The 16,801-nt window shown below is 49.3% G+C and overlaps 1 protein-coding gene across 1 annotated transcript; it reads right to left on the bottom strand.

The window, feature by feature from the left end:
- Positions 1 to 7,729: 7,729 nt before the first annotated feature.
- LOC125942151 (uncharacterized) lies at positions 7,730 to 10,469 on the bottom strand. Its single transcript, XM_049660301.1, has 2 exons — positions 8,406 to 10,469; positions 7,730 to 8,019 (listed from the first exon to the last, which is right to left on the bottom strand). Exon 1 carries the CDS (start codon positions 10,198 to 10,200, stop codon positions 8,680 to 8,682), a length of 1,521 nt encoding a protein of 506 aa, XP_049516258.1. The 5' UTR covers positions 10,201 to 10,469; the 3' UTR covers positions 7,730 to 8,019; positions 8,406 to 8,679.
- Positions 10,470 to 16,801: the final 6,332 nt, after the last annotated feature.

Consider the following 16,801-nt stretch of genomic DNA (forward strand, 5'->3'; position numbering starts at 1 on the left):
GTGTGTGGTGTGGTGTGTGTGTGTGTGTTTGTGTGTGTGTGTTGTGTGTTGCAAGTGTTGTTTGATATACTGTACGAGACGCCGAATTTTCGTTTCCGTTCGAATGTAACGCATAACAGCTGATGTGCTGCCGGAGAGTCGTGGTTGTTGCGCAGAGGCGCAGTTTCTGAGAGAATTAACGCATGGGGGTTAATAAGTCCTGCTTAACAAGTTCCTAGCTGTCATTCAATATAAACGCCCCGTTTTGGGGCAGCCTGTAAATCTGCTCACTTGATTCAGACAAGGAAACTTTTTTTGACAGTCTCATCTGTTTGACCCATTAAAAAAAGGGTGCCTCATGTGGTACCACACTTCTTCAACGAATGCAACAGATCTGCAAATCTCTACTTGTATGTGAGGCATGCCGTTCCTTTAATTGTTTCATTATGATCGTTATGATAGTGCACCGAATAACTGAAAGCAGCCGTTTATAATGTACAAGCTGCTGACTTGAGCGGTACGTCATACATTTGGGAACGGCATTACATTTATGTATGAAATATAGGATACGCGCGATAAGCGTTTTTCTCTGAAATCAGTCTGGAGAATTATTTATTTTACCCTAGAAAAGCCGAAGAACGCAGCCACTTACTTTTTTCTCTTTTTTTATTTAAAGAAATTCTTGGTTTACGTGCAAAACTACGATGTCATTATAAGGCACCGGTTTAGTTTTCACCCACCTGGGTTCTTTAACGTGCACCTAAATAGAAGTGCACGAGTCTTTTCAATGTCGTTCCCATCGAATTCCGCGACCTGGTTTGAAACCGCCAGCTCCAGTTTAGCAGCGCAAACGCCGTATCCACTTTATAGCCACTAATTCGGCTACCCGCGCAGGTTTCTTTCTCTTCTTTTTTTCTTTTTGAAGTATCTACTGGAAAAAAAATTTCACGTACGGCTTACGGCCAAATATTAGCATATAGAATGACTAACTAAAAACCATTTTCGGCGCTCGATCGCGTTCCGACTGCAATAAATGACCCCTTACCAATTACTCCGCATTCTGTTACGCGAGGAAGGCGGAAACTTGATGAAATATTGCGCTGCAGTTTACTCTTTCTTTTTATCTATAACAATGCTTCCGTAAATCTGAGTACAGGCGCCGGATGGGGCGATATGCTTTACTTGTTGAATTAAGCGGCAAACAAGAACGTTACATATGTTACTTCGTCTGCTTTTCTCAAGACCTACTGATGGAAAACGATATGCCCAACAATACGTACGAGAGATACATGCTGCTGAAGAACCGAAAAATATTTGTTCTCCAAAGGGAACCGTACAATAACATAGTAGAATGAAAGCCGACACTGCGGCCGCAATGCCACGCGCAATACCGAGCGACATTAAAAAATAAAAGAAATAAAAAAAAGAGAAAGAAAGAGTTCATTCTAAGGCATAAATACATGTCATATGCAATTATTAACACCATTTGAGCGATATGAACGCAAATACCAGCGCGCGAAGTAGCACGATGACCCTGCCGAGCTGTACCGCTAGCAGTTTCCAACGGCGCGACCTTGATGCGGCCCAATACAGTTCTATCGCAGCGCCGCCACAGTATTTTTTCCACGTCGGCGCCTCACTGCAAAGCATGCGCCGCCCCAGCCGCTCGTCCCACTCGACCAATTCTAGTACGCTCTAGTTGAAGCTTTCAGGCCGGGCGCGCGCCGCCGCCGGCGACTGCGGCTGCGCAGGCGACTTTCAACATGGCTCTGAGGCGGAAAACAAGAAAATATAAAGAAGTGAAAGCGCGCGCTATCATCGTCCAATCGAAGATAAAGGAGAGAGAGAAGCGGCGTTTATCAAAGGATGGCGGTACTTTTCTTATATAGGGACTTTAATGGGAAGTGTCACGAGCGGCACGCAGCGCCTACGGGGCGCACTGAAGCCGCCGGTCGGCGCGCGCTGCGTTGACACGTCGCCCGATGCGAGTCGCGCCGGCTATTCTGCTTCAGTGACGCTGTCCGCCCTGATCTGTGGGAAGTTACGCTCGTTTCTTTTTGTGCTGCAGAAAGTCTATATGTATACTCATGGCGCGAAAACATTGTTTCGGTGGCCTTGATGCCACTATCGCACTGCTGCACTGTCCCACTGTATATATATATATATATATATATATATATACCCGCCGTGGTTGCTCAGTGGCTATGTGTGTGGGCTGCTGAGCACGAGGTCGCGGGATCGAATCCCGGCCACGGCGGCCGCATTTCGATGGGGGCGAAATGTGAAAAACACCCGTGTACTTAGATTTAGGTGCACGTTAAAGAACCTCAGGTGGTCCAAATTTCCGGAGTCCCCCACTACGGCGTGCCTCATAATCAGAGCTGGTTTTGGCACGTAAAACCCCATAATTTTTTTTTACTATATATATATACTCCTCCTCTATATATACTATAGACTCTGTACAATATATATATATATATATATATATATATTATATATATATATATATATTGTTACGCCCAAGAAAGGCGTTTATTGAACAGCCAGCCAGGCAGGGTTAGTCGCGACGGCCCTTGATCAGCTGAGTGTCTGTCAAGATTCAGCTATCCTGCCGCACGTCGTCTTCCCCTTCACCCGTCTTGGATGCCCCACAATCTGTTAAGGCGTAAACCTAGCACGCACGTAAGAGTGTCAAATTCCCTCCGCGCAGACGAACCCCACCGGGTAAGTCAAACGGGCTGTCGAGAGACGAATGGCTTCAACGGGCGACATGCGTAATTTCAGTCTTTGCTGACCGTCGGCCATTTGATGTGAGGCGTGCTATACGGTAGGTCAATTCGCTTATACGATCCATGATAACATAGGGCACCACATAACCCACGTTTTCTCGTTGGTTTCCACAACCACACCAAGTCACCAGGGTCATATATCACGTGTCGGCGTCGGCGGTCGTCGCGTACCTTCGAGCGGTCTTGTGAAACTAGCGTGCACAAAGAAGCAACTCGTCGGCCTCTTCGGCAAGAGAGACGGTTTCGGATATACATAGATTATCGTGGCTTGAAAACGGGAAGATAGTGTCCAATGTATAACGCGGCGGACGAGCATAAAGAAGAAAGAAGGGACTGTAGCCCGTAGTTTCGTGCTTTGAGGTATTGAAAGCGTACGTAATGAAAGGTAGCACGCTGTCCCAGCTCTTATGATCGGACGCGACATACATGGACAGCATGTTAGTGAGGGTTCTGTAGGTGCGCTCCGTAAGGCCATTTGTTTGTGGATGATACGGGGTGTAATGTCGAAAACTTGAAGCACATAGACGGAGCATCTCTTCGACCACGTCTGCAGTGAACTGGCGCCCACGATCGCTGATGATGACTCTGGGAGGTCCATGTCGGAGAATGACGAAACGCAGCAGAAAAACACACACTTCGGTGGCAGAAGCCGATGGTGTAGTAGCTGTCTGACAGCAGCGTGTCAAGTGATCGGCACACAGTACAATCCAGCGATTCCCATCAGATGAACGCGGGAATGGACCGAGAAGGTCGATGCCGACTTGCTCGAAAGGAGTGCTTGGGGGTGGCACTGGATGTAGTCGAGCAGGCGGAGCGCTCGTCGGACGCTTGTGACCTTGGCACTCGTTGCAGCTGGTCACGTACTGGTCGATCGTCTGACACATTTTAGGCCAGTAGAACCTTTCTTGCGTGCGGTAGAGCGTTCGCGCAGATCCCAAATGACCAGAGGTTGGATCGTCATGCATAGCGCGCAAGATGGAAACACAGAGATTCTCCGGGGCCACCAGGAGATATCGTTGGCCTGTAGTAGAATAGTTCTTTTTGTATAGTACTCCGTTCCGAACGCAGAAACGAGTGGATGGTGCTGATTTCCTGGCAGTAGTGAGCAGTGGTTCTAAAGTTCTGTCCTTTCGCTGCTCGATCTTGAAGGTATTAATATCAGGAAATCCTGGCTCCAACGATGCGATATAGCGATCGAAGTTGTCCGCGTCGCAGTCCGTTGTCGCAAGCGGCAGACGCGATAGGCAGTCAGCGTCGGCGTGCGGTCGGCCACTTTTATAAGAAACGGTAAAATCATACTCTTGTAAACGAAGTGTCCAACGCGCGAGGTGACATGACGGATCACGGAGATTAACCAGCCAGGAGAGAGAATGATGGTCTGTCACCACGTTGAAGGGGCGTCCGTACAGGTATGACCGGAAGCGCTGTACTGCGAAAATCACTGCGAGACATTCTTGCTCTGTGACTGTGTAGTTGCGCTCGGACTTGCTTAAGGAGCGACTCGCATAGGCAACGACGTGTTCTTTGGTGTCGACGCGTTGCATAAGGACTGCGCCGGCTCCAATACCGCTAGCGTCCGTATGAACTTCTGTGGGAGCAGCCGGGTTGAAGTGTCGGAGAATGGGAAGGGACGTCAGAAGCCACTGGAGCTCACGAAAGCTGGCCTCGCATTCAGGGGTCCATTCAAAAGGAACGCCCTTCTGAAGGAGGCATGTCAGCGGATACTCGATGTTGGCAAATCCACGAATAAACCGGCGGAAGTATGAGCAAACGCCCAGAAAACTGCGTAGCTCTTTTACTGAGCGAGGTTGTTTGAAGGCTTCGACAGCAGCAGTCTTCGCTGGATCGGGTCGTATGCCACCCTTGTCCACTAGATGACCCAAAACCAGTGTTTGGCGCTCTCCAAAATGGCATTTCTTCGAGTTGAGCACCAAACCTGCTTTTCCCAAGCGGTCTAGCACAAGATCAAGACGTGCGTTGTGCGCGCTGAACGTGCGCCCGAAAATAACTACATCGTCTAGGTAGCACATGCACACTTCCCACTTCAAACCACACAGGATGTTGTCCATGAAGCGCTCGAAAGTTGCAAGCGCATTACACAGCCCCGAACGGCATCACATTAAATTCAAAAAGTCCGTCTGGTGTTACAAATGCGTTTTTATCCTTGTCTGTCTTGTGCATAGGAATCTGCCAGTACCCCGACCTCAAGTCGACAGGCGAAAAGTAAGATGCTGATGAGAGGCAGTCGATAGCATCATCGATACGTGGAAGAGGATACACGTCCTTTTTAGTGATAGTGTTGAGACGCCGGTAGTCTACACAAAATCGCCATGTCTCATCTTTCTTTTTAACCAGAATCACTGGCGCTGCCCACGGACTGCATGATTCTTGGATTACATTCTTATTTAGCATTTCGCGGACTTGGTCGTTGATCACCTCGCGTTCCGATGGTGAGACTCTGTACGGCTTTTGTCGCAAAGGCTGGGCAGATCCCGTATCTATGCGATGGTGTATACGAGAAGGAGGAAACGATGGTGGCCCCTCTTGCTGCGAAAAGTCGAACAGCCCGGCATGTTTTAGCAGAATATTCGCCACTTCATGACGCTGTTTTGTGCTGAGCGACTTTTTCACCATAGCTAGAATGGAGGAGTCCACAGCAGGACATGCATTAACGCAATGGTGTTCATTAACAGAATCAGGGGCATCTGTAAGAATGGCGAGTGACAGCACTTGATATTCATGGTAGGCGGCAAGTTTCAGGCCCTTTGGTAATTGCAGGTTCACTGGAACAGTTTACAGTCCATAAGCTAGTGCATCCGTGAACAACTGACAGCGTGCAATGCGGTATCAGCACATTCCTCTTGATGCAGCTCAGCCGAACGGCTTTGACGGTAGCGTCAAACGTTCTGTCGGTGGTAGGGAAACAGGCGACTGAAACACAAGTTGCAGATAACGGAGGCACAACTGTATCCCTGGTTACACAAAGCACACTTTCGTGATACGGCGGGGTCTCCATAAACGCAGCCGAAAAGCTCGTACCTACACTAATTTCTCCCGTCCCGCAGTCGACAGTGGCACCACACAGTTTCAAAAAATCAAGGCCCAGGATTACGTCATGCGTAGAATGAGGCAGAACAGTAAACTCTGCGTTAAATATCGGACCACCCAAAATAACGTCGACATTGGATACCCCGACAGGATGCAACAAGTCCCCATTCACTCCGCGAAACGTATCGGCACGGTTCCAGCAAAACATCACTTTTCGTCCTATAGGAAACTTTTAAACGCAAGACTCATCACTAAAACGGTTGCTCCCGTGTCCACTAAGGCCATTGTTGAAACTCCGTCAATCAGTACAGACACCTTATTTTTAAGCATACAAATGGGTGGAGGTATCTCTGGCGACATCGAAGATCGTCCAGCGACCTCACCTCCAACGGCCGCGCTGACTAGTTTTCCGGAGGTGGCGACGGGTAGTGACGCCGCGGAGACGGCGACCGGCTTACGCGAGGAGCGGGTGGTGGTGTTAAGCTGCGGTCGGATGCTGGAGAACGGTTCGGCAGCTCCTCCGGGCGCTGGTGAGGGATGCTTCCTGGATATGTGTGCGATGGTGAGTACGTTTCAAGTGGAGCGCGGTACCGCCTAGACATCGTCAATCGGTCGAACCACGGTGGTCGGCAGCGATTGCGGTACCTGGCAATGTGACCTAAGTCGCCGCCGCTATAGCACACAGGTAAACGACGATCGATGAACTGCGCCTCGAAGCACTCATCCGTGGGTGGTCGTGTAGCAGAGTGAAGTGGCTGAGTCAGCTGCACAGGAGGAACGGTCGGCCTGTGTGCAAACCTGCCGGGGCGAGGGTGTTCTTCATGTCGTTGATCAGGCGTAAATGCGCCCTGACGTGGCCATTGAGCTCCTCAGTGGTGGATGTCCGTGACACAAACCGACGGCTGCCACGAAGCGCACGGTGCTGCAGGCGCCATGTGTTGCGGGGAATGGGCGTCTTGCGCTGGATTTTGAGCTATAGTAGCGGCGCCTGGTGGCGGCGAAAAACGTCATCTGGGTAGTACCAGTAGAGAGGCTAGAAGGTTTGACTAGTGTTGTGAACGCGCCGGCGCTGAGGAAATTATTTACAATGACGGTCCACAGATGGCGCTGCAGCTGGCTGTATTTTGACGACATTTTGCCTCAGCCTGTAGAGGCAAAATAGCCATGGTAGATGCACATGCAGGGCACGGGAATCTTTTAAGTGCCTTCCTGACAACATACCCAGCGACATAGAAAATGAGCCGGCTGTCACTTTTCTTTTCGACACAGCCTTTGCGGTCAAGTATGCTGCTGTGTTCTTCCAGCATGGCTGATGCGTGTGTAAGGTTACCCTCATCTAAGAGCTGGTCAATGAGGCTTGCTATTTGTGCAGCCTTTTCTTTGCCCACATCAGATGGCTGCAGAAACGAACTTATGGTCTCAGCTGGCGAGTTTCCATTTTTTGGTGGCTTGGCCAAGTTATAAAATGCAAGATTATTCACTATAACCAAGAACTGCTCAGGGGAGGGGTGATCATTGCAGCCAAATGATTGCCTCACAATGCCAAATATGTTCTCCAATTTGTCCTGGCTCAAATTGGCTGTGAGCAGATATTTTGTAATTTAGTGAGGATGTTACATATTTCAGCAGTGACAGTGTACTTGCCAGTGTCACACGAAGTCCGAGGGCAGTCCCTGCACTAAGAAACCCACCCCCATGCTGAGCGGCATATTGTTCCCATTCATCTAAAAAGGTTAAAAATTCTTCTAAGGCGCCGGCGCTTTTCGACTTCGCTCGAAGTACTTTGGATGGTACTCTAGACGTCATCACAAAAATGAAACGTTCTATCATCTTCACAAGCTGCTCTGTTGCGTCTGCAGTACGGAACATTTTGCTCTACTTGTCCTTGTAAAAAAAGAGTCCTTTCAAAACCTCTTCACTGAATAGCTGAAAGGCTAAATGCACACGCATTTTGTCAAATGGATTTGGCTGCAAATGAGCTAAAGTTAAATGTGGCATAACTTTCAATGTAAGTGAGTCCTTGTCATATTTCCACGCTTCTTTGATAATACCAACGTGTGCATTACCACTTGGTATCTGAACTCCCTTAGAAACAAATGCATTACGTATGCATTTTATGATGTGCGAAAATCCGAAACAAAATGAAGGCTTCTTGATTTGTCCACAGGATGGGGAACCTTGCACTTGATTTCCTGGGATGAGGCTGGAATGAGGGAATGATAAAAATGCAGTTCGAATAACAGAAGCAATGTGTTCTTCTTCTTTCTGCTGTTTTACGTGCCAAAACCAGTTCTGATTATGAGGCACGCCGTAGTGGCGGGCTCCGGATTAATTTTGACCACCTGGGGTTCTTTAACGTGCACTACAACGCAAGCACACGGGCGTTTTTGCATTTCGCCTCCATCCAAATGCGGCCGCCGTGGCCGGGATTCGATCTCGCGATCTCGTGCTCAGCAGCACAACGCCTTAGCTGACTGAGCCACCCCGGCGGGTAGAAGCAATGTGTAGTAATAATGTCAGAGGTTAACAACTTGTTAATAGCTAAAGAAAGTTAGTGAATAAAACGCTGTTATTAAGTGAAATGCCTACCTTTGATGCCAAATAGCTTCCAGAGGGAGCGATTCCACGAAGCACCATCACTGCTCCAAAAGTCGACAAAGAGTCCTGCCTTTTCAGCTAAGATAGTGGCTTCCAGCAAAATTTTTGATAGCGCAGGTACCTTAACATTTCCGCGGGCAGCAAATACACCAAGTATTTGTGTCCACTTTCTTGCGAAGATGAAGCATTGTATGGTGAGCAACACAGAAAATAGTTACGTGAAAAAAATATGCAGTGCTTGAACAGTGCAACCTTTAGGTTTGAATCACCCACCTTGAAATGGCTTGAACATGACGACGAAGCCATGGTCACTTGTTGCTGTGCTCGTACTATCCTCTGTAAATGGACCAAGGTCCACAAAGCCAGTGAGCTCGCCGGATGGTTTCACACTGATATTTCCTGAAAGCTTGATTTCGTCAAACACAAGTCCACCGTGAAGACTAAACTTGTCCATGTTCAGAGTCTTCTCCCGCAGAGCTGCAAGCACAGTAGTATTGAAGCCAAATGCACCTTTGAACCTCTGCATATGCTTATCCAGGCAAGACTTGCTAGGCAGTGCCATTATCTCGTGCCGCCTGACATGCTCATATAGCTTTGGGCTTTGCATTCGCATAAGTATGCATTCCAAGATCCACAGCTTGTCATACAGCATGCCACGGCTTGACTTCCTACGGGCTACTTCAAAGCAAGTTTTCACAGCAAGGCGCTGTTTTGGTGGAAGCCCGCTGATCTTTGTCTCTAAGACAGAGCTTGCAATGGATTCATTGGTCACTCGAAGCTCTGCAACACTTTTCTCAGCGTTTGCCAGCTTTCTTCTGGCCCGCAGCAATTGAAGAGATTTCCTAGCACTTCGCTGTTTCCACGATATTCCAGGTTTTTTCTTAAGCCGATATGACCTATTTAGTGCCAGCTTCTTGGTGTACCTGCACTGCAAACATGGTTTACCATCAGTTGAGGTGCCCAGGCAGTTTTTTGCGAAGTTCTTGCCACCATACTGAACGCACTGCTTTGGGTAGACTGGTTGGATTTCAAAGCCTGGGCAAGGTATCATGCTATCAGCCTTTGTCAATGCCGCCACAGCGTCGTCAACTGTCGTAACCCACACTTCTTCCACCTTTACGCTGCGGCAAAGCACAGAGCAACGGTACGCACTCGTCCGCTCAGCCCGAGCATCCTTTGTGCAAGGCGTGAACTTAAGATGCTTAGTGACATGCACGTTGTCTAACCCAGTGCTGCTGTGCCACCCAAAGCATAACGTTGCAGGGTCATTTGTCAGCACAACTCTGTTGCAGAGCGCAGAAGGGAGTGCAATGTCACTGAACGGATGCGATCTTGCCTCCGGGTCGCTTTCATTCTCGGGTACCTGAGGGTCGCCGTCTTCCACGTTTTTGTTTCCAGCTCTGCGTTTCGGTGCTGGGGCGTAGCTGTGTGCGAGATTCCTCTCTTTTCTCTTTTTCGGGACACACTTGGAAATGTCGGAGGGAGCGTCGGGGAATAGCGTGGGGACGGCGTCCTCAGTAAGCGCTGGTCGGTCACGGTCGATCTCAACAAGCTGCCCATTAATGACGTGCTTGAAAGTTCTTTGAATGTAAGGATCATCAAAATGACGGGAACACACAACACTTGTCTCGTCCAGCTCTTTGTCCTCTCGTTTTATGTTCCTTGCCCATTCTTCTTGACGACGAGCATCCGTCGGAGCATGGAACAGCGATACCTTTTCAGCAGACGACTTGTATCCACCTTTACACAGCGGCACGAAACACGTCCTGCCTTTCTTCGCAGGCATTTTCCGGAAGATGCAAAAATCACATTCACGACACTGTTGAACCGTTGAAAATAAGTATCTCAGGGAAGCAGGAGCGAAGTGAGCGAAGCAGAAACACAGGAGACTCACCACCTAACTAAGCGGCATGCACGCTTCCACTCGTTTAGGCCTGCGACTGCGGCTACTGCGACTCGCCTACAGCGCGCAGCGCCACCTACGCCGTCATAGAAACAGGTTTCATGATGGCGGCTGGTAGCGGCGTCTGCTCATGACACTAGCCTAACCTTTTAGCCTCTCTAGTACCAGCTTGGATAGCATTGAGCCCTGGCTGTGGCGAAGCACGTTTCTAGCCCGCGTTTTGCGGCGATTCGCACTTTTTTCTGCCCTGTTTCGAGTGCGAAAAGGCTCGTCACTTCTCACAGACCATGGCGACCAGGCTGCGAGCTGGCCGCAGCCTATAGTTATACGAAAACGCACTCTCCGTGTGCCGTGGGACGTAATGCTGGAAGCAGAAGACATCGGCGACGCCGATCCGGAGAGACCTAGCTCAGCCTGGAAAAAGGGTCACCGTCGTTACTGCTGCGTCGTGGGCTGCCATGAACAAGAACGCCTGAATCGCAACAGCAGATTCTACCGTTTTCCTTCAAGGCCTCACGAAGTGGAGCGTCGGGCGCGCTGGATAACTGCAGTTCGTCGCGCTGGGTAAGCGAAATGGAAGACCGACATAGCAGCAGGCATGGCTGGTGATTCACGATTCGAGACCCGGCCACAGCGACAATTAACAATTCGACCGGTGCGAAGTGGTGAAGTGACCAGGTGTGTGCAAATGACCACAAATGGTCGGGCTGATTCGATGACAATTCACTACCCCACTACGAGCAGCACAGGTTAGAGAGTTGAATGTGCTCATCCTTGACCTCAAGCCAGCACGTTGAGGCAGCACAGCAAGGTAGTATTGATTACAGCACATCGATGTTCGAGCGCAGTCATTAAAAGATACATCAAGCGAGCAGCGCACGAGCTCGTGCTGCAGCGCGATTTGCACGTACGTACGTTACTGCGAGCGTATATGCAATGCATCAGTTATTTATCAATTGCTAAAGGGACAGATGGCCGCTACTACAGTGCAGGCATAATTACTTGTCAGCGGCATGCAGTCAACAGATTGCAGGAGACCCGCCGTTTCGCGGCATGTCGAAAGACCGCTGCCGTCGCGGCGCGTACGATCGTGTGCTCGAGCAGTTAGTACACCGCGGCATGCTGAAAGAGCGCTGCCGTCGCGGCGCGTACCGTCGTGCGCTCGAGCAGTTCCGTACGCATGTCTGCTTATCGCTGCTGTGAATTCATTTATAGAAAGCATTTCCTCGCGTTTGTGCGCCTGAAGTTCAACTTCGCACGTGCGTGACTCGCTTCACTTGCGACTGACACTACGCTAAAACTTCGCCGCTTATTTCTTGAACGGCGTACACGTATTCGGCGTTGCATAATTTCTTGCCTTTACGCAGCATGCCACCCATGGAAAAATCTTCGGCGCCCGATATTCGCTGCAAGCCGTGGTACAACACAACCGAAAGTGGCGGGTCCATATTGTAAACGTGCTTCCCGAAGCAGACGACCGAGCTTGGTACTACCAGTTTCGGATTGAGGGCGCTTTTTAGCACCATTTTTGCAGCGCCCCCTGGGCAACGCAAGAGCCCTATAGGCAACAGGTTGTTGCATGACGTTGCACACAAGCACCTCGTGTCGCAGCAGTTCTTCACGCACGATCTGCCGTATAGTAGACGAAAGATCGGCGGACGGGATCTCATCGACGCTGGCAATGGTTGTCACATTTGCCAATCGGCCAAATTTTGGCGCAATGCGACGTGTCTTCAACGTCTCAAATGTACGGCAGTGACGTACGACATCTGAGACGGAATCAACGTGTTCCCTGCCTATAAGGAAATTAGACATCCTCTGCAATTCCTTTGAGGAGTTGTCCGACTCGGTCTTCCTCAGACATCTGGGAATTCACTATTTTGCACAGCTTGAGGATCTCTTCTATGTAAGTAGTGCAAGTTTCTCCGGGAGCTTGAGCTCTTTGAGCTAGTGTTCGCTCCGCGCGCTTCTGTTTGGCGTAGGAGTCGCCAAAACATTAATTTCTTCAACGAAGCGCTCCCACGTTGTTAGGGAGTCTTCGTGGTTTTCATACCGCATGAGCGCTGGGGCGAAATGCGAAAACACCCGTGTACTTAGATTTAGGTGCACTTAAAGAACCCCAGGTGGTCAAAATTTCCGGAGTCCCCCACTACGGCGTGCCTCATAATCAGAACTGGTTTTGGCACGTAAAACCCCATAATTTAATTTAATTTTACCGCATGAGCGCTGTCTCACTCAGAAACAGTACGACGTATTAAAGCTTAGTGACAGAGTCCCAACGGTTGTATCGGCTCACCCTTGCGTAGTGCGTCAGCCACTCGTCGACATCTTCACCCGCTTTTCCCGCGAACGAGCGTGGTTCCATGTAGTGCTGCAAAGGTCCAACCGGCGTCGACCTTGGAGCAGGGACAACTAGAGCTGGCGTTAGTCCACTTCCGTCCTGAGCCACGGGGACAGTCGCTGGCAAGAGACCGGCAAGACGGCGGCTCCGGCGAAGTTCTAGGTGTTGCGACTCCGTGGTACGTTGTTTCGTACCCAGCACGCTCCACCACTTTGTTACGCCCACGAAAGGCGTTTATTTAACAGCCAGCCAGGCAGGGTTAGTCGTGACGGCCTTGGTCAGCTGAGTGATGATGATGATGATGATGCCTCAACACTTGGCACAACCCACTGAGGGGGACAGGCCACGAACCGGGTGGTATTATGATACAAATTTAAAATAAATTAATTTATAAATACATAAGTATAAGAATGAAAATAAATGACTAATTGAAAATGAGAAATAAAGCAATAATAAAATAATTAAGTAGTCTACACTAAGTTAGTCAGCCTTGCCTGAATAGGATTAGGAATAGGAATTCAATAATGAATTAAATACAGCAAAGCAAATACGCAGATTTTGAATACTACTACTACTACTACTACTACTACTACTACTACTACTACTACTAATAATAATAATAATAATAATAATAATAATAATAATGTAATTGTGGTTTTGTGACTTTACTTTTTGAATTTGCTAAATCTATAATTTATTGAAGGATAAATAAAGCAATCACGTAAAATGGGAAAATATTAATCAGGCAATCTTTTTGTGTCACATAGAAAATTATAAATGGCTCGACAAACATTGGATCCGTTGGTAGAGATGATGAGACCGAGGACCCGGATACTAGGGACGTGTGGTATAGGACTGCCATCTTGAAGGCGTAGGGTGATAGAGTCACAGGGTCGGTGCTCAGATTGGTGTTTGGGAGGGCGTCCCCGCTGAATGGGCTTGTAGAGAAGAAGCTCCGATTTAGCCGGCGAACAGCGCAGTCCGGTTCCTTGGAGATAGGCTTCATCCGTGTCAATCGCCGTTTGGAGGGCTGACTCCACTTGACCATCACTGCCTCGGTACACCCAGATGGTGATGTCATCGGCGTAGATGGTATAGTTGATATTGTCGACTCGTTGCAATTGCTGGGCAAGGCCAATCATGACTAAGTTAAAAAGCATGGGAGAGATAACTGAACCTTGCGGGGTGCCTTTGCTGCCAATAGGAAGCTGGTCTGATCGTAAATCCCCGGCCGAGAGGGTGGCCGTGCGATTGCAAAGGAAGTCACGGATGTAATTATAGAATCGCTCTCCCAGGTGGAGGTGGGAGACCTGGTCAAGGATAGCTTCATGGGAAATGCTGTCAAATGCTTGAGTGAGGTCGAGTCCGAGGATGGCTTTCGTGTTATGGGAACGGTCGTTTAGTACTTGATGTTTGAGCTGCAACATAGCATCTTGAGTAGAAAGGTGAGGGCGAAATCCAATGATGGTGTGGGGATGATAGAGTTGTCTTCGAGGTGTGTGTTGATGCGTGCTAAAAAGGCGTGTTCCATCACTTTGCCTACGCATGAACTGAGGGAGATGGGCCTTAGGTTGTTGAGGCTAGATGGTTTGCCAGGCTTTGGGATTAGGATAACGTTGGCAGTCTTCCAGGCAGCTGGGATGGCTCCATTGCGCCAGCAATCGTTGATGTAGTCAGTTAGATGGGACACGGACTCATCATCGAGATTGCGAAGGGTTTTGTTAGTGACCCCGTCTGGGCCTGGAGCAGAACGACAGTTAAGCTTGCGAAGAGCAGCATGAATTTCAGATGCGCTGAAATCAACATCTAGTGTAAGGTTGGGATTACCGATGTAATTTCTGTGTGGACTGACTGTGTGGACGGATCCAATGCCTTGGCTCTCAACAAGATCTGCGCCTAATCTCAAAACACCCTACGCCTTCTTAAACGCATCTCCAACCGACGACGGGGACTCAAAGAAGAAAGCCTTCTCCGCCTCGTGCAGTCCTTTGTCATATGCCACATCACCTACGTTGCTGCGTACCTCAACTGCTACCGGGCTGAGCAAAACAAGCTCGACACCCTCATACGAGGGGTCTACAAGTAAGCACTTGGCCTCCCGCATTACACCAGTACCGAACTCTTCAACCAACTAGGAGTTCACAACACCCTTGCCGAACTCATTGAAGCCCAACAACGCTCTCAGCTTGAACGGCTCACCCTTACTGAAACGGGACGCTTTATTCTATCTAGGCTTGGCTTTACTTACCATCAGCAATAGGGCCCCAAACAATCGATCCCGACTGACATCCGTAGCTTGATCCACACAGACCCTATTCCTAGAAATATGCACCCTGAATATAACAGGGCCTGCCGCCAAACTCGCGCCGGAGCTATCATAAAAGCCCTTGCTCATGTACCTGGCGTTAGATTTGTCGATGCAACCCAATATTCCTATGGCACACGATTTGTGGCCGTCGCCACACGCGATGGAGTCCTACACCACGCCTCCAGCGTCACTACCCCCACTGCCGAAACGGCTGAAGAAGTGGCCATCGCCCTGGCCACTCTAGATCCCACCTGTCACACCATCGTGTGTGACTCTCGCTCAGCCGTCACTAACTTCAGCAAAGGCCGCATTTCTTCTCAAGCTCTTCGTATCCTCCGCCAGGCACCACACTCTAAAGAAAGCATGATCTCCCTGACATGCATCTCGGCCCACGCGGGCACTGTCCACCCACACCTCCCCAACCTCAACGAGGTCACCCACTCCATTGCGCGAGGCCTAGTCAACCGCGTCGGAGACACTGGAGACGAGTTGGACACCAGGGATAATCTGACTGCTTATAACGATCTCGTTAAGGCATTTTACCTTAGTCGCCGAACCTTCCCCCCACCTCACCCCACGTTCAGCTGGGCGCAGGCTACCACCATGCGTCTGCTACAAACAAATACGTACCCTTCACCCGCCCGCCTCCACCTTATATTCCTTGAAGTTTACAATACCCCCCACTGCCGGTGCTGTGGCACTCACCCGGCTACGCTTCCGCATATGCTGTGGGAGTGCCCAGCACAGTACACACAAACTAACACCACGACCCTATCGTCGAGGTTGCGTGAGGCTCTGCGGAGCTCCGCCCTCGACGACCAAACCTGGGCGACCCAGCACGCCCGTGAGGCGGCGGTGAGGCAAGCCCTCGACGTCCCCACATGGGAGGCTTAGGCCGCGGCCATCTTAAAGTGCTGGTTCCACAATAAAAGTTTATTCCTCCTCCTCCTCCTCCTCGACAAACATTCCCGTGGCCATATCCTAACACCGTGGCTCCAAGTGAGAGTAAAACTGAACTGCTTAACGGCAGTCCTAGATTACGAAGTGGGATTTCTAAACATCGTTGTCGATTATTAGAAAACCGCCGACAGGATAATAAAAAGTGATCGATAGATTCTGGTTCATTGCAGAGGTAGCATAATGGTGATGCCGCCAGACCACATCTGTGCAAGTAAAAATTTAGTTGTGGAATACGGCAACGCAGTCTTGTAAATGTTACTTCGAATTACCGATTGGGACACCACTGTCGATTCCAAGAATAATTTAGGTGTATAAGGTCTGTTGATTTTGCTAGTGCGAGGCTTTTCTTGTCTTCAGTCAAAGAAAACTGCCTATATCTGGCTGCAGTGATATACGCAGTTGCCGGCAGCACAGATATCGCCGGACCCTTTAAAGAAGCTCGTGCTAAAGAATCAGCTATTTCATTAAGTTGGATGTCTCGGTGGCCTGGTACCCATACTAAATGAACTAACTTTAAGTGGGGAGGAGCTAATGTATAAAACTTGTTTAATGCTGTCAAATTTGTAGAAGCGTTAAGCGCGCTGCTTACAGAAAGGGAATCTTTGACAATAATAACTTTTGTAACATGTAGCGGTAGCTTTCGCAATGCAAGAATTATTGCCAGAAGTTCGGCCTGGAAAATTGATGTGTAATCTGGCAGGCGAAGTGAAGAAGACCAATTGAGGGATGGTGAGTATATTCCCACGCCTGCCTTCTCTTCACACGAGGAAGCATCAGTCGCTATTACATTTATTGGGAAATGGGCCAAATAATCTTGCAAAAGGGCATTCAAATATGTTGGTGGCAGCAGTTTTGCGTTATTGGGGAAAATATCC

Source organism: Dermacentor silvarum, chromosome 1 (genome assembly GCF_013339745.2).
Source record: "Dermacentor silvarum isolate Dsil-2018 chromosome 1, BIME_Dsil_1.4, whole genome shotgun sequence".
Lineage (NCBI taxonomy): Eukaryota > Metazoa > Arthropoda > Arachnida > Ixodida > Ixodidae > Dermacentor > Dermacentor silvarum.